A 23,895-nucleotide genomic window follows, 5' to 3' on the forward strand; every position below is an offset into this window, starting at 1 on the left:
AGAATAACAACAACAAAATCCAGAAAAACGCATGTAAAATTTTTTATAAATTGATTTGCATTTTAATGAGGGAAATAAGTATTTGACCCCCTCTCAATCATAAAGATTTCTGGCTCCCAGGTGTCTTTTATACAGGTAACGAGCTGAGATTAGGAGCACACTCATAATCTCAGTTTGTTACCTCTATAAAAGACACCTGTCCACAGAAGCAATCAATCAATCAGATTCCAAACTCTCCACCATGGCCAAGACCAAAGAGCTCTCCAAGGATGTCAGGGACAAGATTGTAGACCTACACAAGGCTGGAATGGGCTACAAGACCATCGCCAAGCAGCTTGGTGAGAAGGTGACAACAGTTGGTGCGATTATTCGCAAATAGAAGAAACACAAAAGACCTGTCAATCTCCCTCGGCCTGGGGCTCCATGCAAGATCTCACCTCGTGGAGTTGCAATGATCATGAGAACGGTGAGGAATCAGCCCAGAACTACACGGGAGGATCTTGTCAATGATCTCAAGGCAGCTGGGACCATAGTCACCAAGAAAACAATTGGTAACACACTACACCGTGAAGGACTGAAATCCTGCAGCGCCCGCAAGGTTCCCCTGCTCAAGAAAGCACATATACAGGCCGTCTGAAGTTTTCCAATGAACATCTGAATGATTCAGAGGAGAACTGGGTGAAAGTGTTGTCGTCAGATGAGACCAAAATCGAGCTCTTTGACATCAACTCAACTCGCCATGTTTGGAGGAGGAGGAATGCTGCCTATGACCCCAAGAACACCATCCCCACCGTCAAACATGGAGGTGGAAACATTATGCTTTGGGGGTGTTTTTCTGCTAAGGGGACAGGACAACTTCACCGCATCAAAGGGACGATGGACGGGGCCATGTACCATCAAATCTTGGATGAGAACCTCCTTCCCTCAGCCAGGGCATTGAAAATGGGTCATGGATGGGTATTCCAGCATGACAATGACCCAAAACACACGGCCAAGGCAACAAAGGAGTGGCTCAAGAAGAAGCACATTAAGGTCCTGGAGTGGCCTAGCCAGTCTCCAGACCTTAATCCCATAGAAAATATGTGGAGGGAGCTGAAGGTTTGAGTTGCCAAACGTCAGCCTCGAAACCTTAATGACTTGGAGAAGATCTGCAAAGAGGAGTGGGACAAAATCCTTCCTGAGATGTGTGCAAACCTGGTGGCCAACTACAAGAAACGTCTGACCTCTGTGATTGCCAACAATGGTTTTGCCACCAAGTACTAAGTCTTGTTTTGCAGAGGGGTCAAATACTTATTTCCCTCATTAAAATGCAAATCAATTTATAACATTTTTGACATGAGTTTTCTGGATTTTTTTTGTTGTTATTCTGTCTCTCACTGTTCAAATAAACTACCATTAAAATGATAGACTGATCATGTCTTTGTCAGTGGGCAAATGTACAAAATCAGCAGGGGATCAAATACTTTTTTCCCTCATTAGTTCACTACACATCTAGTTCACTACATATCTATCTTAGTTCGGTTGACTCTACAGGCCCACAGTGGATCCATTAGGTGCCACTGATCCACATGTCATTAGACATTCTGGAAGTGATGCAGACAATTACATTGATGGAAGTTACAATCTATCTGCAATATTAAGCTGATCTACCCCCAAAAAATAAAGAAATTAATTAAAATAAAAAGTTAATACATATAATTTCATTCTTCCACCCGAAGTTGCCAGGACAAAAATCTGGTTGTTAGTTATTTTGGTAATGTTGCTATGCAAATCAAATCAAATGTCAACAAAAATACAAAAACAAAAAGGTAATAAATCAAGAATGGCAGGACGGATCCAATGAACAACCCAAGTCACACTGTAGCAGTATCAAAATGCAATCTATACATATGTACACCGGGGGAATTGACACAACCTAAACTAAGAATGATATGTACAGCAGTAGATATATTAGAGTGAGCTATGTCAAGAATTCAGTATGCAAATAAATATGTGGTGCAAAAACAGTGTAAATAAAATACAATGCACTGTAGTAGAAATATTAGAATAAGTTATTTTCCTCAGATTTCCTCAGAATAAGTGTTTTCCTCAGATATCCTTTATTAAAGTCCCCAGCTACAATAAATGCGGCCTGAGGATATGTGGTTTCCAGTTTTCACATAGTCCAGTTCCTTGAGAGCCGTTGCGTGTCTGCTTGGGAGGGAATGCAGGCTGACTATGCAGGCTGATTAACGTTCTTGTCACTTACAAGCTAGCCAATTTCAGCTAACACAGTCATATCAAACATTGCACCTGGAATGACAGTAAACTAGCTGCATTTACTTGGACATATCCATAATAATGACATTGATGCATGATTTCGCCTGGCTCAGAAAAAGTTAATAATGTCTCGTCTAGACAACGTTCACTCTTTATGGTACAAGGGAGATTGCATTTCAATAGTGAAACGTTTTTTCCAAGGTCAGACAGGCAGACAGCAAGGCTTATATTAACCCCCACTGTAGCCTAGAAGCAAAGGGAATTAAAGATGCACTTTGCAGAAATCGCTCCGCCATTTCCTGGTTGCTAAAATTGGAAAAATGTGCCTTTCAGTTTATGTGACAAAACAAGCAGGTATAGTGTAGATAATCATTGTACCATGTAAACCGCTGTGAAATATATATATATCCATAACCAAAAATATTGTATTTTCAGCTGTTTGAAGCTGATGTACAAAACCGAAAGTAAAAGACACAAAAAACGGAACTTAAGAACGGGAGGTATAGAAATAGCGCACATCTATCTATAACTCACATTTCTATGTGAATTTGGTCGTCATCCAAAAAGTTACATATTGCAGTTTTAATGTGCAAGTTGAGATAAATTCAAGAGATGATTCCAACAGCAACATGAGCTAGATTATATTCTTATGGAGGTGCAGTGATAATTCAGATGTGTCACGATCGTCATAATGATTGGACCAAGGCGCAGCGTGATATGCGTACATCTTTTTAATAGTGTGCTGGCAACACAATACAAAATACAAAACAACCAAACGAAACGTGAAGTCCTCGGTTAACAACACAAACCAACACGGAACAAGATCCCACAAAACACAAGTGCACAACAGGCTGCCTAAGTATGGTTCCCAATCAGAGACAACAAGCAACAGCTGATTCACGTTGCCTCTGATTGAGAACCACCCCGGCCAACATAGAAAACACATGAACTAGAAACTGAACATAGAACACAAAACATAGACCCTACACACCCTGGCTCAACATATAAGAGTCCCCAGAGCCAGGGCGTGACAAGATGGAACTGTTGGCAGGCATAGGTGTGCCTGTGTCGCAAATACAGCACGGCTTGGAACTCTGCTCGTCCAAATTTTTTATCAATTAATATGAAAAATATTCCATACTCCATATTTTAGAGCACACTATAAGGAGTAAAACCAAGATGTTGTCTATGTGGTTCACAGATCATAGGGTCTTACAAGAGGCCATTTACCTCTGACTGTATTCATTATATAGCACTACCTCTTGTGCCTTATTCCTTAATATATACAGTACCAGTCAAAAGTTTGGACACACCTACTCAGTCAAGGGTTTTTCTTTATTTTTACTATTTTCTACATTGTAGAATAATACTGAAGACATCAAAACTATGAAATAACACATTATTATATTTTATATTTGAGATTCTTCAAATAGCCACCCTTTGCCTTGATGACAGCTTTACACACTCTTGGCGTTCTCTCAACCAGCTTCACCTGGAATGCTTTTCCAACAGTCTTGAAGGAGATCCCACATATGCTCAGCACTTTTTGGCTGCTTTTTCTTCACTCTGCCGTCCGACTCATCCCAAACCATCTCAATTGGGTTGAGGTCATGGGATTTTTTCATACATGTGGAAAAGTATGAAAAATGTATGCACTCACTAACTGTAAGTCGCTCTGGATAAGAGCATCTGCTAAATGACTAAAATGTAAAAAAATTATGCAGCATTCAATCACTCTCCGTCTTGGTAAAATAGCCCTTACAGCCTGGAGGTGTGTTGGATCATTGTCCTGTTGAAAAACAAATGATAGTCCCACTAAGACCAAACCAGATGGGATGGCGTATCGCTGCAGTATGCTGTGGTAGCCATGCTGGTTAAGTGTGCCTTGAATTCTAAATAAATCACAGACAGTGTCACCAGCAAAGCAACCCCACACCATAACACCTCCTCCTCCATGCTTTACGGTGGGAACTACACATGCGGAGATCATCCGTTCACCCACACCGTGTCTCGCAAAGACACAGCGGTTGGAACCAAAAATCAAAAATTTGGACTCCAGACCAAAGGACAAATTTCCACCGGTCTAATGTCCATAGCGCATGTTTCTTGGCCCAAGCAGGTCTCTTCTTATTATTGGTGTCCTTTAGTAGTGGTTTCTTTGCAGCAATTCGACCATGAAGGACTGATTCACACAGTCCCCTCTGAACAGTTGATGTTGAGATGTGTCTTGAACTCTGAAGCATTTATTTGGGCTGCAATTTCTGAGGCTGGTAACTTTAATGAACTTATCCTCTGCAGCAGAGGTAACTCTGGGTCTTCCATTCCTGTGGTGATCCTCATGAGAGCCAGTTTCATCATAGCGCTTGATGGTTTTTGGACTGCACTTGAAGAAACTTTCAAAGTTCTTGGGATTTTCCATATTGACTGACCTTCATGTCTTAAAGTAATGATGGACTGTCATTTCTCTTTGCTTATTTGAGCTGTTCTTGCCATAATATGGACTTGGTCTTTTACCAAATAGGGCTATCGTCTGTGTCACAACACAACTGATTGGCTCAAATGCATTAAGAAGGAAAGAAATTCCACAAATTATCTTTTAAAAAGGCACACTTTTTTAATTGTAATGCATTCCAGATGACTACCTCATGAAGCTGGTTGAGAGAATGCCAAAAGTGTGCAAAGCTGTCATTACATTTTAGCTGTCATCAAGGCAAAGGGTGTTTATTTGAAGAATCTCAAATATAAAATATATTTTGATTTGTTTAACACTTTTTTGGTTACTACATGATTCCATATGTGTTATTTCATAGTTTTGATGTGTTCACTATTATTCACTAATAGTGTTCACTATTATTCACTATTATTATAAAGACAAACCCTTGAATGAGTAGGTTTGTCCAAACTTTTGACTGGTAGTGTATATTTTTTTCTACATTTTCTACATAGAAATTGACATTATAGGTCATTAGCCAATCACATTCAGCGAAGTTACCCTTTGAATCCATTTTCCCATTCACTGTCTTGGTGGTGCTCATAACATGTATCATAACTGCAAAATTTGCATTGCACCCACTCTGGAAATGTTATGTTCTTGTAGAGTATATTGTTTAAAACAATGTCTATAAAATGTTTAATGTTGAATAAATGAATGTTAATATTTTTATTTCAGAATCCAGACATACTCCACATCTTTCAGCCCACTATATGGAGTATAATGACACAATGATGTTGACTGTATCAAGTACGGTTCACAGATCATAGGGTCTTACAGAGGCATGTGTATAGGTCTAAAAATGGCCGCTTTCATCATGATGTTCTCGGAATTGGTTTGTGATACAAATGTAAAAAGTATATTAAACAAATCCTTCCTCCCAATGAAGTTTCTATGTGAGAATTGCCATAACAATCTGAGATAACCCCCCCAAAATTGGGCCTTCCTGGTGTGGAATCACCCTTCTTGTTCATTGGCTCTAATGCACATGAAGGAAAAACCTCTCAAATCTGAAAGGTCCTGTACAGTATGTATCCAGTTGGAATGGATTTTATAACTGCACATCTCTGCTTGAATTAATAATAAAAATACATTTAAAGGCTACAAGTCTTCTGTAGGGAAAGATACATTTGTATGAGCATGCTATTTTTAATGGCAAGCAATTTTCTCAGGGTCTGTCATGCTCACTTATGTTTGTGTGTGAGAGTTGAGGTGAGACCGAGCTGTTCCTTTTTGGGTTACAGCTGTCATCAGTTTCTCCACATCCTGTATCTTTCTTATGAATACCATTCATTTATTTAGTTACTTTATGATATTGAGTTTTGCTACTTTCGCTTTTTGGTTTTGTTGTAGATATACTGTATATCTATTAATATTTAATTAATTATATTATGTATTAATAACATTACCTTCATGGAGAAATCCTTGTTAGATACATGCATTTTGCATTATGGTAATAACATATCTTGCAATGCTTTAGAATTGCTACTGCAGCACGCTAAATACCATTGAGGCAGTCTCATTGAATTCACTTTGGGAGGTTTTATAATCAGCAAGAATAATTACATTGTAGTTCTGGGTCCTACTCTTAACATGCTTTTGATAGCACTGAGAAGGATAGCCTCCAACACTCTACTGAGCAAATTGGATGTAGTATATCACAGTGCCATCCGTTTTGTCACCAAAGCCCCATATACTACCTACCATTGTGACCTGTATGCTCTTGTTGGCTGTTCCTCACTACATATTCGTCGCCAAACCCACTGGCTCCAGGTCATCTATAAATCACTGCTAGGCAAATCCCCGCCTTATCTTAGCTCATTGGTCACCATAGCAACAACCACCCGTAGTCTGCGCTCCAGCAGGTATATCTCACTGGTCATCCCCAAAGCCAACACCTCCTTTGGCCGCCATTCCTTCCAGTTCTCTGCTGCTAATGACTGGAACGAACTGCAAAAATCTCTGAAGCTGGAGACTCTTATCTCCCTCACTAACTTTAAGCATCAGTTGTCAGAGCACCTTACCGATCACTGCACCTGCACACAGCCCATCTGTAATTAGCCCACCCAACTACCTCATCCCCATATTGTTATTTATTTTGCTAATTTGCACCCCAGTATCTCTATTTGCACATCTTCTGCTGCACATCTATCACTCCAGTGTTAATACTAAATTGTAATTATTTTGCACTATGGCCTATTTATTGCCTTACCTCCATAACTTACTACATTTGCACACACTGTATATAAATCTTCTATTGTGTTATTGACTGTATGTTTTGTTTTATCCCATGTGTAACTCTGTGTTGTTATTGTTTTTATCGCACTGCTTTGCTTTATCTTGGCCAGGTCGCAGTTGTAAATGAGAACTTGTTCTCAACTGGCTTACCTGGTTAAATAAAGGTTAAATAAAAATAAAATAAAAAGGACTGCTGAGTTGAATGATTTAAATGAAGTAGCTCAGACACATGCTTTGCCCTCCTTTCCCAGTCATCCAGACATAGCCCAAACCTGTTTCATAACAGAATTCAATCAAACATGCACTCTTGCAAATGTTGTGTTTAGCCCAGTATGGTGGAATGCCAACACTGTGACTGAATGTGTTTTTGCCCAGTGGAGTTCTGCAGGGAGCAGGTGTTGACACTGTCAGCTTGTTAACACTGAGGAGAGATTGGGCACCTTCAACACAGTGTGGCACATATGCAGTACATGCCCCTTGGCTTTGAGCTTTGAACATATGTGTGTGGGATGTGTGTGTGAGAGCGAGAGAGGCATATGTGTTTCCAAAAAGTCATGAATTAGGTCTTTCAGGATGACCCACTTCTAGTGAAGCTACTAGATTTGCAGTATGAATGATTATGTCAATGCCAAACAGCTTTTTCTAAGGCTAAAGAGACATGTAACGGAGAATAAAGTGATGCTCTCAAGTCTGCGCATGGATAAAACACTGGGCAATAACTGTTCTCGTATTTAATACATTGCATTTAAATAGATTTGTCCAGTTCGTTTTGGACTTATTGCGCTCCCATTTAGGAGTGAGGGAATTGTAGACAGACTGCCAGCAGGACATAGGCTCCAGAGAGGTACAGTGCCTTGCAAAAGTATTCATCCCCCTTGGCATTTTTCCTATTTTGTTGCATTACAACCTGTAATTTAAATGGATTTTTATTTGGATTTCATGTAATGGACATACACAGAATAGTCCAAATTGGTGAAGTGAAAGGAAAAAAATTACCAGTTTCAAAAAATTCTAAAAAATACATTACGGAAAAGTGGTGCGTGCATATGTATTCACCCCCTTTGCTATGAAGCCCCTAAATAAGATCTGGTGCAACCAATTACCTTCAGAAGTCACATAATTAGTTAAATAAAGTCCACCTGTGTGTAATCTAAGCGCACATGATCTGTCACATGATCTCAGTATATATACACCTGTTCTGAAAGGCCCCAGAGTCCGCAACACCACTAAGCAAGGGGCACCACCAAGCAAGCGGCACATTTACATTTTACATTTACGTCATTTAGCAGACGCTCTTATCAAGAGCGACTTACAAATTGGTGCATTCACCTTATAGCCAGTGGGATAACCACTTTACAATATGTTTTTTTTTTTTTTTTCATGAAGACCAAGGAGCTCTCCAAACAGGTCAGGGACAAAGTTGTGGAGAAGTACAGATCAGGGTTGGGTTATAAAAACTGAAACTTTGAACACCCCACGGAGCACCATTTAAATCCATTATTAAAAAATGGAAAGAATATGGCACCACAACAAACCTGCCAAGAGAGGACCGCCCACCAAAACTCACGGACCAGGCAAGGAGGGCATTAATCAGAGAGGCAACAAAGAGACCAAAGATAACCCTGAAGGAGCTGCAAAGCTCCACAGCGGAGATTGGAGTATCTGTCCATAGGACCACTTTAAGCCGTACACTCCACAGAGCTGGGCTTTACAGAAGAGTGGCCAGAAAAAAGCCATTGCTTAAAGAAAAAAATCAGCAAACACGTTTGGTGTTCGCCAAAAGGCATGTGGGAGACTCCCCAAACATATGGAAGAAGGTACTCTGGTTAGATGAGACTAAAATTGAGCTTTTTGGCCATCAAGGAAAACCCTATGTCTGGCGCAAACCCAACACCTCTCATCACCCCAAGAACACCATCCCCACAGTGAAGCATGGTGGTGGCAGCATCAATGTGTGGGGATGTTTTTCATCAGCAGGGACTGGGAAACTGGTCAGAATTGAAGGAATGATAGATGGCGCTAAATACAGGGACATTCTTGAGGGAAACCTGCTGGAACCTGCGGAACCCATCCAACTTGAAGGAGCTGGAGCAGTTTTGCCTTGAAGAATGGGCAAAAATCCCAGTGGCTAGATGTGCCAAGCTTATAGAGACATATCCCAAGAGACTTGCGGCTGTAATTGCTGCAAAAGGTGGCTCTACAAAGTATTGACTTTGGGGGGGTGAATAGTTATGCAAGCTCAGGTTTTCTGTTTTTTTGTCTTACTACTTGTTTGTTCCACCCAAAAAAATTCCAGGTTGTAAAGCTTTCGCAAGCCACTGTAGAAATGCATTGTTTGTGATAGAGATGCATTGCAGGTAATAGTGATGAAATAGAGAAATCAATGTATTAAGAAAGAGTGAAGATTCTTGGCTCAATATGACTCAAAACAGATGGCCTTGTCCTCTCGGCTTCTATCTATTGACATGTGTGATCCTTTTTTTTCCTCAGCCCCACGTGTTTCATATATCAAACTCTCCATTTTCAGTTAAAGTGCCTATGGATCCTTGTAATGGCTTCAGGCTACACAGTGCTACTCAATGTGACCAGGAGTTTCCTCATTCCTCTTCCTTCAGAGGGATCGTTCTGGAAACATTAAATAAATGTTTCTCTCTGTTTTCACTGTTTCTCACTCACCCTATCCAAGCATTTCTCATTGCTATGTATCTCTGTGTGAGACTGCAATGTGAGATGCACATCCCTTGAGATTATGTTTAGCTTTGCTCCAGTCTGTCTAGGACTACAGGGGATCTGATTTCTGCCGTCTCTGAGATAGTGCTTCCTGTTACATTGATATGTGTATTTTAGGGATGTGAGGTCAGAGGAGATGCACCATACTGCTAAGTGGACAGGACAAGACACAGATAGTATACAAGGAGTTACACAATCATACAGTCAGAGGGCCTGACATCATTCCATTATTTTGACAGACAACAATGTGTCAATACCAGGCCAGGATTTGCTTGTATCGTGGGTTCCCTCTAGTGGAATCTATGAAGCATCACAGCTTATGTATTTTATTTTAGTATTATGTATTCACTCATGTTCTGTTTATCTCCACAGTCACAATGGTGTTGTTTCTGATTGCAACTACAATAACCTTGACTAACTCCTCTCATGAGAACCAGACTTCAGGTAACTGACTTCCGTACGAATAGTGAATTAAACAGAACAATCAGCATAAATTAACTTGATCATAGCTTTAAACAATTGGTAGACCAATAGCTCAATTATCTATTAAAATGGTTACATGTGGCTATGTAAATATTGACAACACTTGTTGTATATGTAGTATACAAAATAATGTGTGTATCTTTGTTTCCCAGAAAACCCCACCTCCCAGGGTGCCCATGTTCTTCCCTCTACGCTGATCTCTCTTCTTCTCATCTTCATCGTTCTCCTGACAGTATACTTCCTAAGGTAACAAAAAACACTGGATGGCTTCACCCCACCCCCACCGTTTTCTTATATCATCAGCCCAGCCTACCCCCACTCTGTATGTGTGTGTGTGTGTGTGTGTGTGTGTGTGTGTGTGTGTGTGTGTGTGTGTGTGTGTGTTCCAACAGCTGCTTTACTAGTAAAACAGAAAACAAATGGCTAGCTGGGTCATATCAGACCATGCTCTCACCCATTCACTCACTCATTCTGTTAACTCCTCTCTCAGTGGTGAGGATACTATCTGCTTCTCATGAGAAAGAACAGCTTTCAGTTCAGATGGTGGGTTTCTATTTCTACTGACTTGTTGAGCTGTAATATTATTTTTCTGAGGTTATGGTTGGATAACGTGTTTTGTTTCGTTTCCTTCCGTCTCTCACCCTCTGGTTAGGTTTAGAAACCACAGGAAGGCTCTTGTCTCTCAGAAGAATCCAAATGGATTCTTGGAAGATCAAGGTATGTCTCAACTTCATTATGTTGCACTTTTCCACGTACATCTTATGTATACAATATTTCATTTGAACCATTGAGTATGTGTTGTGGGATGTGATGCAAGCCTTAAGTTGTGTGTGTACAATAGTCCTTCTTGAATTTCCTTACTGATTGAATCTGTGCTCTTGATAAGTCATCACAATCAAAACAGAAAGTCAAGTCTATTTTGTAGAGATATATTACTGTTGGCGTATGCTGGTATTGAGAGCTGTCAAGATATGAACCAACAAGTCTAAATACACTGCTCAAAAAAATTAAGGGAACACTTAAACAACACAATATAACTCAAAGTCAATCACACTTCTGTGAAATCAAACTGTCCACTTAGGAAGCAACACTGATTGACAATAAATGTCACATGCTGTTGTGCAAATGGAATAGACAACAGGTGGAAATTATAGGCAATTAGCAAGACACCCCCAATAAAGGAGTGGTTCTGCAGGTGGTGACCACAGACCACTTCTCAGTTCCTATGCTTCCTGGCTGATGTTTTGGTCACTTTTGAATGCTGGCGGTGCTTTCACTCTAGTGGTAGCATGAGACGGAGTCTACAACCCACACAAGTGGCTCAGGTAGTGCAGCTCATCCAGGATGGCACATCAATGCGAGCTGTGGCAAGAAGGTTTGCTGTGTCTGTCAGCGTAGTGTCCAGAGCATGGAGGCGCTACCAGGAGACAGGCCAGTACATCAGGAGATGTGGAGGAGGCCGTAGGAGGACAACAACCCAGCAGCAGGACCGCTACCTCCGCCTTTGTGCAAGGAGGAGCAGGAGGAGCACTGCCAGAGCCCTGCAAAATGACCTCCAGCAGGCCACAAATGTGCATGTGTCTGCTCAAACGGTCAGAAACAGGCTCCATGAGGGTGGTACGAGGGCCCGACGTCCACAGGTGGGGGTTGTGCTTACACCCCAACACCGTGCAGGACGTTTGGCATTTGCCAGAGAACACCAAGATTGGCAAATTCGCCACTGGCGCCCTGTGCTCTTCACAGATGAAAGCAGGTTCACACTGAGCACATGTGACAGAAGTGACAGAGTCTGGAGACGCCGTGGAGAACGTTCTGCTGCCTGCAACATCCTCCAGCATGACCGGTTTGGCGGTGGGTCAGTCATGGTGTGGGGTGGCATTTCTTTGGGGGGCAGCACAGCCCTCCATGTGCTCGCCAGAGGTAGCCTGACTGCCATTAGGTACCGAGATGAGATCCTCAGACCCCTTGTGAGACCATATGCTGGTGCGGTTGGCCCTGGGTTCCTCCTAATGCAAGACAATGCTAGACCTCATGTGGCTGGAGTATGTCAGCAGTTCCTGCAAGAGGAAGGCATTGATGCTATGGACCGCCCGTTCCCCAGACCTGAATCCAATTGAGCACATCTGGGACATCATGTCTCGCTCCATCCACCAACGCCACATTGCACCACAGACTGTCCAGGAGTTGGCGGATGCTTTAGTCCAGGTCTGGGAGGAGATCCCTCAGGAGACCATCCGCCACCTCATCAGGAGCATGCCCAGGCGTTGTAGGGAGGTCATACAGGCACGTGGAGGCCACACACACTACTGAGCCTCATTTTGACTTGTTTTAAGGACATTACATCAAAGTTGGATCAGCCTGTAGTGTGGTTTTCCACTTTAATTTTGAGGGTGACTCCAAATCCAGACCTCCGTGGGTTGATACATTTGATTTCCATTGATAATTTTTGTGTGATTTTGTTGTCAGCACATTCAACTATGTAAAGAAAAAAGTATTTAATAAGATTATTTCATTCATTCAGATCTAGGATGTGTTATTTTAGTGTTCCCTTCATTTTTTGGAGCAGTGTAATAATAAGGTTCACAGTCTACATTGCCACAGTTAAAGCAGAATTCCTTGTAACTTTCTAACCTTGTAATTCATGTAACTTTCACATGTAAAGTAAAATGTTGAGTAAGTGAAGTTTGAGTGAAGAGTTGAAGACCCCAGAGTTGTTTATATACATCTCTTGTATGAGGTCACCCTCCTTATTGTCACCTCATCATTTTGTATATTTTAGTCATTTAGCAGATGCTCTTATCCAGAGCGACTTACAGTAGTCACCTGCGTGTGACGAGGTGATCTGGTTCTGTCTCTAAAAAGAAAGAGGCAGAACTTTATTTAATTATTTCACAATTCTTGGATTGAATGTAAAAACATTGACGTTCCAATGTTTTTGTTTCACACAGGAGAACAGACAGTGGTCCTCCTCCCACGATCCCCCTCTCCATCCAAGAGGTACTTCCCCATCCCCCTGGACTCGCTGGAGGACGAGTTCCGAATACGCTCGGCAGACGACTGCAAGCTTTTCAGAGAGGAGTTCAATGTAGGCTCCTTTTCATACAACACATAGTGCTCACAGTAGTAGTGTGATACCTTCATTTGTAAACGCTAATAATGTAATGTAGAGTTTATACTTCTTTATGCTGTTACATTTTATGCTGCATGTATGAAGGCTTCATGAATGGCTTCATAGTTTGACCCCCTGTGCTTGTGTAGTCACTGCCCTGTGGGTACCACCACGGCTCTTTTGAGGAGGCTAGCAGGGAGATCAACAGGGACAAGAACAGATATCCAAACATCCTACCATGTGAGTGATGGAATTGTTATAGGAATACATTTTGCAACCATTAAACCCACTTTTCAACTTCCGATTCATTATCTAAAAAACATATGTGAAAGCGGCGCGTTTCTATGGTATCTGTGGTTAAAAAGATAAGAAGAAAGCTTCAAAAAAAATATTATCTGTGACATCACGTGGTAGGATTAAAAGTAAGAAAAACAGTGCAATGAATTTCTAGCCAGCAGGTAGAACCTTTTAACTTCATATTTTGTTCTACAAAACGTTGAAATGCGCCATTTTCACATATGTAGACACTGGTATTGTGCTGGAGATAATGAAAAGGAGGTTGAAATGGGGTGGACTTTCCCTTTAAGAGTAGCTTGAACTTCATTTAGATAAAGCAGTTTGATAACATAATGAAATAATTGTAAATAGGTATACTTATTTTCCTAGTACAATTTTGTCTCTTTTTTACATTTTCAACAGATGACCATTCCAGAGTGTTGTTAACTCAAATAGATGGGCATTCTTGTACGGACTACATAAATGCCTCATACATAGATGTGAGTTGTTGATATTTACTATGTATTTTGTTGCGTCTCATTATGGATTATTTCAATGCATCTAGTATAACTTCCTTTCTCACTACGGTCTAATAAACTTGCCAAAACACATTTTCTTTTTCACCAGGGTTATAAAGAGAAGAACAAATTCATTGCAGCTCAAGGTGAATATAACTTTGTACAACCATTTTGTGCAAAATACTGTACTACTAGAGGATTACTGATTTGAAATAAACTCCTTTATGTAAGCATATCGTTTTTCTAGCACCATAGGCCTACTGTATGTCCACTTACATCTGCGTAGTAAGTGTCACTCTCTCTTTTCCATAGGCCCAATGCATGACACTGTGGCAGACTTCTGGCGGATGGTTTGGGAACAGAAGACTGCTACTATAGTGATGCTCACTAACCTGAAAGAGAGAAAAGAGGTGAGTTTCTCTTCTCTCACTTTGGCTGCTCCATTATCTACTTATACAACCAGTAAAGAATGTCTTCAGATTTGCTAATGGGATCTCATGTGGAATGATTTGACCGTTCAACATCCTTAGATGTTCTTAAGAGCCTTTGCTAGGGTCTTTCTTGTCTTCTCACACCTCAAGGTCATGAATATAATTGATTTGACCCTTTCCTAACTTTCCCAATCCATACAATGTGTCACCCCACATTACTTGGCATCACATTTTATTGAACCTCAAGGGGCTGATCAATAAAGAACAAAACAGAGGGTTTAGCTGCACTAAACAGAGATGGGGGATCAATAACTAAATCATTGTTGATAAAGTTGTCCAAGGCTTGATTATAATTAGTCTGAGACTCTCATTAACGGTCTAGAAGATTGGAGTGATGAACTTATTGACTGACAGACAATCACCAATGTCACATCTATCACCTATAAATAGAGGTTCTAGTCAGTAATATGAATTCCCATAAAAGTCTCTGCCATTCACATTGGTGAACTATAGTTTGTATTTTTTTTGCTCCGCTGAATGTCCATTTTGCCTCTTTTCAGGACAAGTGTTACCAGTACTGGCCAGACCAGGGCTGTTGGATGTATGGGAACGTGAGGGTGGCAGTGGAGGACTTTACTGTACTGGTGGACTACACCATCCGCAAGTTCTGTGTACAATATGTAAGTATCATTGTATGTGCCTACATGACAACCCTGCACAGGATCCCTCACTTTCAAATACATGATGTGAGAAACCATGTGACATTTACAGTATATTTTGTAAATGATTGATGTTTTTCCTGTTGTTGTAAACAGCAGGGGAGTGATGGCCCAAGGGCCCCCCGCTTGGTCACCCAGCTCCACTTCACCAGCTGGCCAGACTTTGGAGTGCCCTTCTCCCCTATCGGCATGCTTAAGTTCCTCAAGAAGGTGAAGACAGTCAACCCGTCCTATGCAGGATCCATCGTGGTGCACTGCAGGTACTGAACCAGGAGAGGAGACTGGGGATTCTAACTGGAAATTCATGTCTACAAGCTGTGATCAATGAAGGCTATAGTAGTTAATTTAGTACCTTATGACATGTATAACTTAACACAATCATAGTGTCAAATAGTTTACCTATCGTGGTCTCTAGAAAAATATGCCAACCCTCTTCCTTTTATTTTGTATTGGTATGGCTGGACTTTCAATGCGTGTGTCATGTAATATGAAACCACCACACCACTGAAGTCAGAGACTTGCAGAAACAACTGTTGAAGCAGGTGTTGGCATTGGGGCTTTGCTTTCTGAATGGGCCTCATTGATTGGTCTCCAACACCCTAAGCTGGCATCCCTGACTGCTGTCTGTGTCACTGGCCCTTAAAACACTATGGATCTTGTTGGCTTGTGGACATGTAGCAATTTAGAATATTGCTTGTAGATGTAGCAATTTAGAATATCACTTGTGGACATGTTGCAATTTAGCATGTTTTCTGCTACAGTGGGGGAAAAAAGTATTTAGTCAGCCACCAATTGTGCAAGTTCTCCCACTTAAAAAGATGAGAGAGGCCTGTAATTTTCATCATAGGTACATGTCAACTATGACAGACAAATTGAGGAAACAAAAATCCAGAAAATCACATTGTAGGATGTTTATGAATTTATTTGCAAATTATGGTGGAAAATAAGTATTTGGTCATCTACAAACAAGCAAGATTTCTGGCTCTCACAGACCTGTAACTTCTTCTTTAAGAGGCTCCTCTGTCCTCCACTCGTTACCTGTATTAATGCCACCTGTTTGAACTTGTTATCAGTATAAAAGACACCTGTCCACAACCTCAAACAGTCACACTCCAAACTCCACTATGGCCAAGACCAAAGAGCTGTCAAAGGACACCAGAAACAAAATTGTAGACCTGCACCAGGCTGGGAAGACTGAATCTGCAATAGGTAAGCAGCTTGGTTTGAAGAAATCAACTGTGGGAGCAATTATTAGGAAATGGAAGACATACAAGACCACTGATAATCTCCCTCGATCTGGGGCTCCACGCAAGATCTCACCCCGTGGGGTCAAAATGATCACAAGAAAGGTGAGCAAAAATCCCAGAACCACACGGGGGGACCTAGTGAATGACCTGCAAAGAGCTGGGACCAAAGTAACAAAGCCTACCATCAGTAACACACTACGCCGCCAGGGACTCAAATCCTGCAGTGCCAGACGTGTCCCCCTGCTTAAGCCAGTACATGTCCAGGCCCATCTGAAGTTTGCTAGAGTGCATTTGGATGATCCAGAAGAGGATTGGGAGAATGTCATATGGTCAGATGAAACCAAAATATAACTTTTTGGTAAAAACTCAACTCGTCGTGTTTGGAGGACAAAGAATGCTGAGTTGCATCCAAAGAACACCATACCTACTGTGAAGCATGGGGTGGAAACATCATGCTTTGGGGCTGTTTTTCTGCAAAGGGACCAGGACGACTGATCCGTGTAAAGGAAAGAATGAATGGGGCCATGTATCGTGAGATTTTGAGTGAAAACCTCCTTCCATCAGCAAGGGCATTGAAGATGAAACGTGGCTGGGTCTTTCAGCATGACAATGATCCCAAACACACCACCCGGGCAATGAAGGAGTGGCTTCGTAAGAAGCATTTCATGGTCCTGGAGTGGCCTAGCCAGTCTCCAGATCTCAACCCCATAGAAAATCTTTGGAGGGAGTTGAAAGTCTGTGTTGCCCAGCGACAGCCCCAAAACATCACTGCTCTAGAGGAGCTGCATGGAGGAATGGGCCAAAATACCAGCAACAGTGTGTGAAAACCTTGTGAAGACTTACAGAAAACGTTTGACCTGTGTCATTGCCAACAAAGGGTATATAACAAAGTATTGAGAATCTTTTGTTATTGACCAAATACTTATTTTCCACCATAATTTGCAAATAAATTCATAAAAAATCCTACAATGTGATTTTCTGGATTTCTTTTGCTCATTTTGTCTGTCATAGTTGACGTGTACCTATAATGAAAATTACAGGCCTCTCTCATCTTTTTAAGTGGGAGAACTTGCACAATTGGTGGCTGACTAAATACTTTTTTTCCCCACTGTATATCACAATCAACATTCCTGTGGCAAACTCGGTGCATTTGATTTGAATTGAATCATCTAACTTTCCTCAGAGGTCTATGACAATGTAAGGCTCACTCTTCTCTCCTGTCCCTTGTCTTTCCCCAGTGCTGGGGTAGGGAGGACTGGGACGTTCATCGTCATAGACGGCATGATTGACATGATGCATGTAGAGCAGAGGCTGGATGTCTTTGGGTTTGTGACCAGAATACGGGAGCAGCGCTCTCAACTCGTCCAGACCGATGTAAGTGTTCTCTGACAGTTCAATATGTTACTGCAGCACAAAAAAGCAAAGATGCCGCATTTACCCCATCTCTCTCTCTGTCTCTCTTTTAGATGCAGTACTCGTTCATCTACCAGGCTCTGTTGGAGTATTATATGTATGGGGACACAGAGCTGGATGTGTCCTCTCTGGAAGGCCACCTGCAGAAACTCCACAACACCAGAACACCCCTGGACAGGCTGGGCCTAGAGGAAGAGTTCAGAGTAAGTCCCAGTCACACAATTTTCTCTCCTTTCCTAAGTTGTCTCACAGTTATAGTTACATTCAAAAATCCTCTCCTCAGAAACTGACCAATGTACGCATAATGAAGGAGAACATGAGGACTGGAAACCTTCCTGCAAACATGAAGAAGAACCGTGTGCTTCAGATCATTCCATGTAAGGAATACTCTGACACTCTTAACTGTTCAATAATACATCACAAACCTACCACCATCAAACTCTTAGTGTTGTATTGATGCTTGATATGAATACGTCTTAGACCTAGGAACTTTGCCAAGTTACATCTCTGATGGAGTTTTACTTTTGGTATGAATTTACTGTAGTTAAATGACACTAATGACACAAGTAATTGATCTATTGTTGGAAATAAAGTAAGTTGTTAAGTGATTTGCTTGAACACAGATGACTTCAACCGGGTTATATTATCAATGAAAAGGGGCCAAGAGTTCACGGACTACATCAATGCATCATTTATTGATGTAAGTATTTACTGAGCACATTTAATACTTTTAAGTTCTAACTTTCTCCCTTTATGTAAGTATATGATGCGCTAAACAGTATGTTCTTTTCTAGGGCTACAGACAGAAGGACTACTTCATCGCTACCCAGGGTCCCCTGTCCCACACAGTGGAGGACTTCTGGAGGATGGTGTGGGAGTACAGGTGTCACTCTATCGTCATGCTCACTGAACTCAAGGAGAGGGAACAGGTACGTACCCCACTGTGGCAAGAGCTAACTGCAACCTAATCATTAAAAGCTGCACTTTACTTTAGCAACGGTCATAAAAATTGTTAAAAGATTTTATAATACAATTCTGATAAATGCAACAGTTGGATACTGGATGAAGATACTCCAAACTTTTTGAATTTTTAAAATCCATCAGATGTTGACAGAAATATAGCACATAAAACATTGTACTGACACAGACAAATAATGAATGTTCAGGCATTTTGGTAGGAATTCAGGTATTAAATGTATTGTAAAATGTCAAATGTTTTCTTCTTCTAATGCACTCATATACACACATTTTCTTAGTATATCAGTTTTTTTTTGTTTGCCTCATTTGCATATACATTGAGTATACCAAACATTAGAAACACCTTCCTAATATTGAGTTGCACCCCCGATTTTGCCCTCAGAACAGCCTCAATTCATCGGGTATTGGACTCTACAAGGTGTCGAAAGCGTTCCCCAGGGATGCTGGTCCATGTTGACTCCAATACTTCCCACAGTTGTGTCAAGTTGGCTGGATGTCTTTTGGGTGGACTGTTGAGCGTGAAAAACCCAGCAGCTTTGCAGTTCTTGACACAAACCGGTGTATCTTGCACCTACAACCATACCCCGTTCAAAGGCACTTAAATATTTTGTATTGCCTGTTCACACTCTGAATGGCACACATACACAATCCGTGTCTCAATTCTTAGAAATCCTTCTTTAACCTGTCTCCTCCCCTTCATCTACACTGATTTGAAGTGGATTTAACAAGTGACATCAATAAGGGATAATAGCTTTCACCTGGTCAGTCTATGTCATGGAAAGAGCAGGTATTCCTAATGTTTTGTACACTCAATGCATATTCCCACACTGTAAAATTATGAAAATGATGATAATGCCCTTTTAGTGTAAGAGCTGTTTGAAAAGAACACCAGAAATGTCAGTCTGTTTTGGTGGGATGACATCATGGTGGTACATTAGTTAATAGACCAATAAGAAAGAGGGTTCCAAACCTCTCTGCCAATAACAGCTAGTTTTCAGTTTTCCCTTCCCCACTCAGACCACTCCCAGACAGTCAGTCCTAGCAAAATTCTTGCTTGAGAAATTGCTCTTTGTTAAGAAGCTATTTGTGTTTCCTTTTTACCATTTTAATTGAAAACAATCACATTAAGGTGCTTAATTGTTAACCAGAAATAATTTGATATTGCGGAAAAAAATGGCTGCGTTGCCTTCAATTTGAATTAATCCCAGCCCTGGTATAGCAAGCTGGACAGAATGACTGTATAAATGTAAGTCCATTACCTTTTCTTTTAAACCATTATCTACACAGTTTCGATGTGTTATTAGTCATTTCAATGTATATTGAGGTCGTTTTTCCCACCCGTGGGCCGTATGTTTGATACACTTGCCTTACATCAATCTGTCACTTTCCCTAGGACAAGTGTTTCCAGTACTGGCCAGCAGAGGGCACTGTGACATTTGGAGACTACACTTTGGAGCTGAAGGGGGATGCCCTATGTGACACTTTCACTCTAAAGGACATGGTGCTCACATATGGACCAGTGAGTTTCCTAAACAAGCATTTACATGACCTACCTGATATATATTTTATATATATTCTTTGTGATGTAAGTCATTTTTGTCCTTGTGGATGACTGGATTTGGTCCTGTAATCAATGGCATTCTGTTATCTCAATTTGTGTCTTATCTTGAAGTGAACTATGTCAAGATTATGTTATGTTTATTTTTCATTATCAGGTATGCTAATGTATGTAATGATGAAACACATATGTTTCCCATCACCAGGAAAAGCAGTCACGGCACGTCAGGCACTTTCATTTCCACGGCTGGCCTGAGATCGGAATACCGGCAGAGGGAAAGGGAATGATCGACATCATTGCTTCAGTGCAGAGACAGCAACAACAGTCTGGAAACCACCCTATCATAGTACACTGCAGGTAAGGAACAGGTACTGTATACACAAACCCAATCTGGGAGCCAAAAAACACTCCCATTACTCGTTCAACTGACCTTTTTTTCTGACATAAAATATTAGGATCATACCAAACACAAAATTATATTTCAAAGAATATAGATTACTTTTGATATTTTTGGCACTCTGAAATATCGGTTTCAATACACTATACATTTAGCCTTTGTAGACTATGTTCTACAGCCCAACTCTTTGTAAAGACTTTGCTGTGAATGCTCTGATCAGAACGTACGTAGCTCTAGGTGAAGTACTTCTAATGCAGCACGGCCCGCTGGGATTGATCCAATCCACTGATTCACAGTCAATTAAAACCTCTCAAAGTGAAATCTCCTACGACTCCTGCTTTGATTAATCTGATAAAATGAACTAACGACAGGAAATGGTGTCTTCACTCTCTTATATTCCTTTATCAGGGCCTGTCTAAATAGGGCCTTTTTAAAGCTTTTTCTCCTCTGCTGGGAATGGGGGCTTGCCCATTACAACCCCCCACTCTCCTCTCTCTCTCTCACCGGCATTGTAAGCACTGACTCAATCACTGACTCAATCCAAAGAGAGTGAGAGCGCTACCAGACGCGTTAGCGTTATTAGTACTATTAGTCAAAGGTCACCTTTTCTTCAGCTAATTGTTTTCAATACAAATGGGAAAGCCTGGGGTAAGCTGTAGGATTCGCAGTATAGCCCTATGGCTAGAGAAATGGAAGTCTAGGAAGCTGTAGATCCATGACCTCTACTGTTAGAGATCTCTCCTATCAACCACTAACAAGACAACTTACCTGTGTTGTTGAGCACTAAGGAAATCCAGCACTTTAAAAGACATCGGCATGACGGCGAACTGGTAGACCCCTGACAGTGTACGTCATGTAGTATACTCCCTTGACTCACGTTCAGTTCTAAGCACATATTCAAGGCCCTCTAATGGTAGTTACTGGGCTTTAGAGCAAACTTATCTGTGGCTGTAGATGCTGATGGTTCTGTCCTGGGTTTATTTCTCAGTGCTGGTGCGGGTCGGACCGGGACATTCATCGCCCTGAGTAACATTCTGGAGCGGGTGAAAGCAGAGGGCCTACTGGATGTGTTTCAGACAGTCAAGAGCTTACGCATGAAGAGACCACACATGGTTCAGACTGTGGTAGGTATTACATATTGTAGTATTAACACATTGTTTATCATGGTAGGATACCATTTCATCATAGAGATTTAATGGATGATGGTAGCCTACATTATTGAAAAGAGATAGAGGTGAAATACATTCAGATTATCTTCAAAAGATTGACGATGATGCTTTGTTAAAATATTGATTTGCCAACTGTATTTTAAGTGATTTATGGTCATGTTGTGTGTTATGTTTGTCATTTCAGGAACAATATGACTTCTGCTACAGAGTGGTTCAAGATTTTGTTGACATTTTCTCAGACTATGCCAATTTCAAATGACAATATCTGCTATATACCCATGTATATTTCCAAGTAACATATGCAATTTTGTCAGAACCTTCTTTTGTAAGCTCTTTTTACACATTGCACTTACCCACAGTACTTAAACATGTTGTACCATATTTTATTATACAGGTAATTGCCAAAATAATGAAATGAGGGATACAAAGTATATTGAAAGCAGGTGCTTCCACACAGGTGTTGTTCCTGGGTTAATTAAGCAATTAACATCCCATCATGTTTAGGGTCATGTATATAAATGCTGGGCAGGCCATTATTTTCATCCATTATTTTGGCTACCATGGCTATGCCCCGATATGATGACAATGCCCCCATCCACAGGGCATGAGTGGTCACTGAATGGTTTGATGAGCATAAAAACAATGTAAACCATATGCCATGGCCGTCTCAGTCACCAGATCCCAACCCAATTGAACTTATGGGAGATTCTGGAGCGGCACCTGAGACAGTGTTTTCCACAACCATCAACAAAACACAAAATGATGGTGTCGTTCCAGACACTTGTAGAATCTATGCCAAGGTCCATTAAAGCTGTTTCTGGCTCGTGGTGGCCCGATGCCCTATTAAAGACACTTAATGTTGGTGTTTCCTCTATTTTGGCAGTTACCTGTATATGTTTGTTAAAAAGAGCCCAACTGAAAATTGATTATTATCTCTATTTAGTCACGGACGTTTCAACTGGCTTTGTCTCCTCAGCATTTGTATGTCAAATGTTTTGAATTGAAAACCTAAGACCAAAACCGGTGTGAAGGGTTTAATTGAATAGGTCCTCGGACTCAAGACAATACTGAAAAGTATGTTATTATGTTAACATTATGTATATACTGTATGTATTAATGAAGTTATGCATATAATCTTTTTATATTTATATAATGTAGAATTTAATGTACATTTTGAGTTTTATTGATAGTCTATGTTGAAATAATGACCATGAGATTGCCTTTCGTTGCCTGTAGTCTGAACTGTAGCCATGGCACATACTGTAGAACTCCACAGATTTTACAAAAAAAAACCTGCTGTTGTAAAAATACACAACCTGTCATGAGTTTGTCATTGTATAACTGACCTTACAAGTGAAAGTGACCTAACAAATTAACATTCAGTATTTGCTGTGTATGTTGTCTGTTTCCTCATATTAACAGAATATTGAGTATCCAATGGAAAATAATCAATTTGGACAACTTTGAATTGCCGTCTTTTTCAAACAGCAATTTCCATCTAACCTCACTAACAAATGGCTGTTCATATGTATACGGTTGTAATAACTTTTTTACAACTTTTCTTAAACTGTATAGGACCTACCATTTCAGAATTTGCATGTTTGAATGAAGCAGTGCCATACAAAGATCAAGTTAAAATTGTCACCAAGTGACTTCAACTTCAAACATACATAGCTAAGGCAGCAGATTGTTTTATGTTTTTCAAGACTAACCTCAAGACTAAGGGAGAAGATTTCAATAAAATATGTTGATTTTCATTATGTCCGTATAGTGTATAAAACATAAACATGATCGGGATTAAGGCAAAGGATTATAATACCAATATACCCCACCCAAAAAATGTATATTGAATATATAGAGTTCTCAACTAGAAAAGTGT

General features: G+C 40.7%; 1 protein-coding gene across 1 annotated transcript; it reads left to right on the plus strand.

Annotated features, from left to right (window-relative positions):
- Positions 1–10,095: 10,095 nt before the first annotated feature.
- On the plus strand, positions 10,096–22,362 carry LOC311110604 (receptor-type tyrosine-protein phosphatase epsilon-like; the record flags this gene model as incomplete). The annotated part of the gene is made up of 19 exons (XM_084153123.1): positions 10,096–10,162; positions 10,354–10,447; positions 10,854–10,918; positions 13,150–13,286; positions 13,460–13,550; positions 14,010–14,086; positions 14,214–14,250; positions 14,417–14,514; positions 15,096–15,215; positions 15,351–15,514; positions 17,740–17,875; positions 17,968–18,117; positions 18,198–18,291; positions 18,538–18,614; positions 18,709–18,843; positions 20,286–20,411; positions 20,656–20,807; positions 21,836–21,971; positions 22,201–22,362. 19 exons carry the CDS (start codon positions 10,096–10,098, stop codon positions 22,273–22,275), a joined length of 2,031 nt encoding a protein of 676 aa, XP_084009249.1. The 3' UTR covers positions 22,276–22,362.
- Between the last annotated feature and the right edge of the window lie 1,533 nt (positions 22,363–23,895).

This window comes from Coregonus lavaretus, assembly GCF_964263955.1.
Source record: "Coregonus lavaretus genome assembly, chromosome: 36".
Classification (NCBI taxonomy): domain Eukaryota; kingdom Metazoa; phylum Chordata; class Actinopteri; order Salmoniformes; family Salmonidae; genus Coregonus; species Coregonus lavaretus.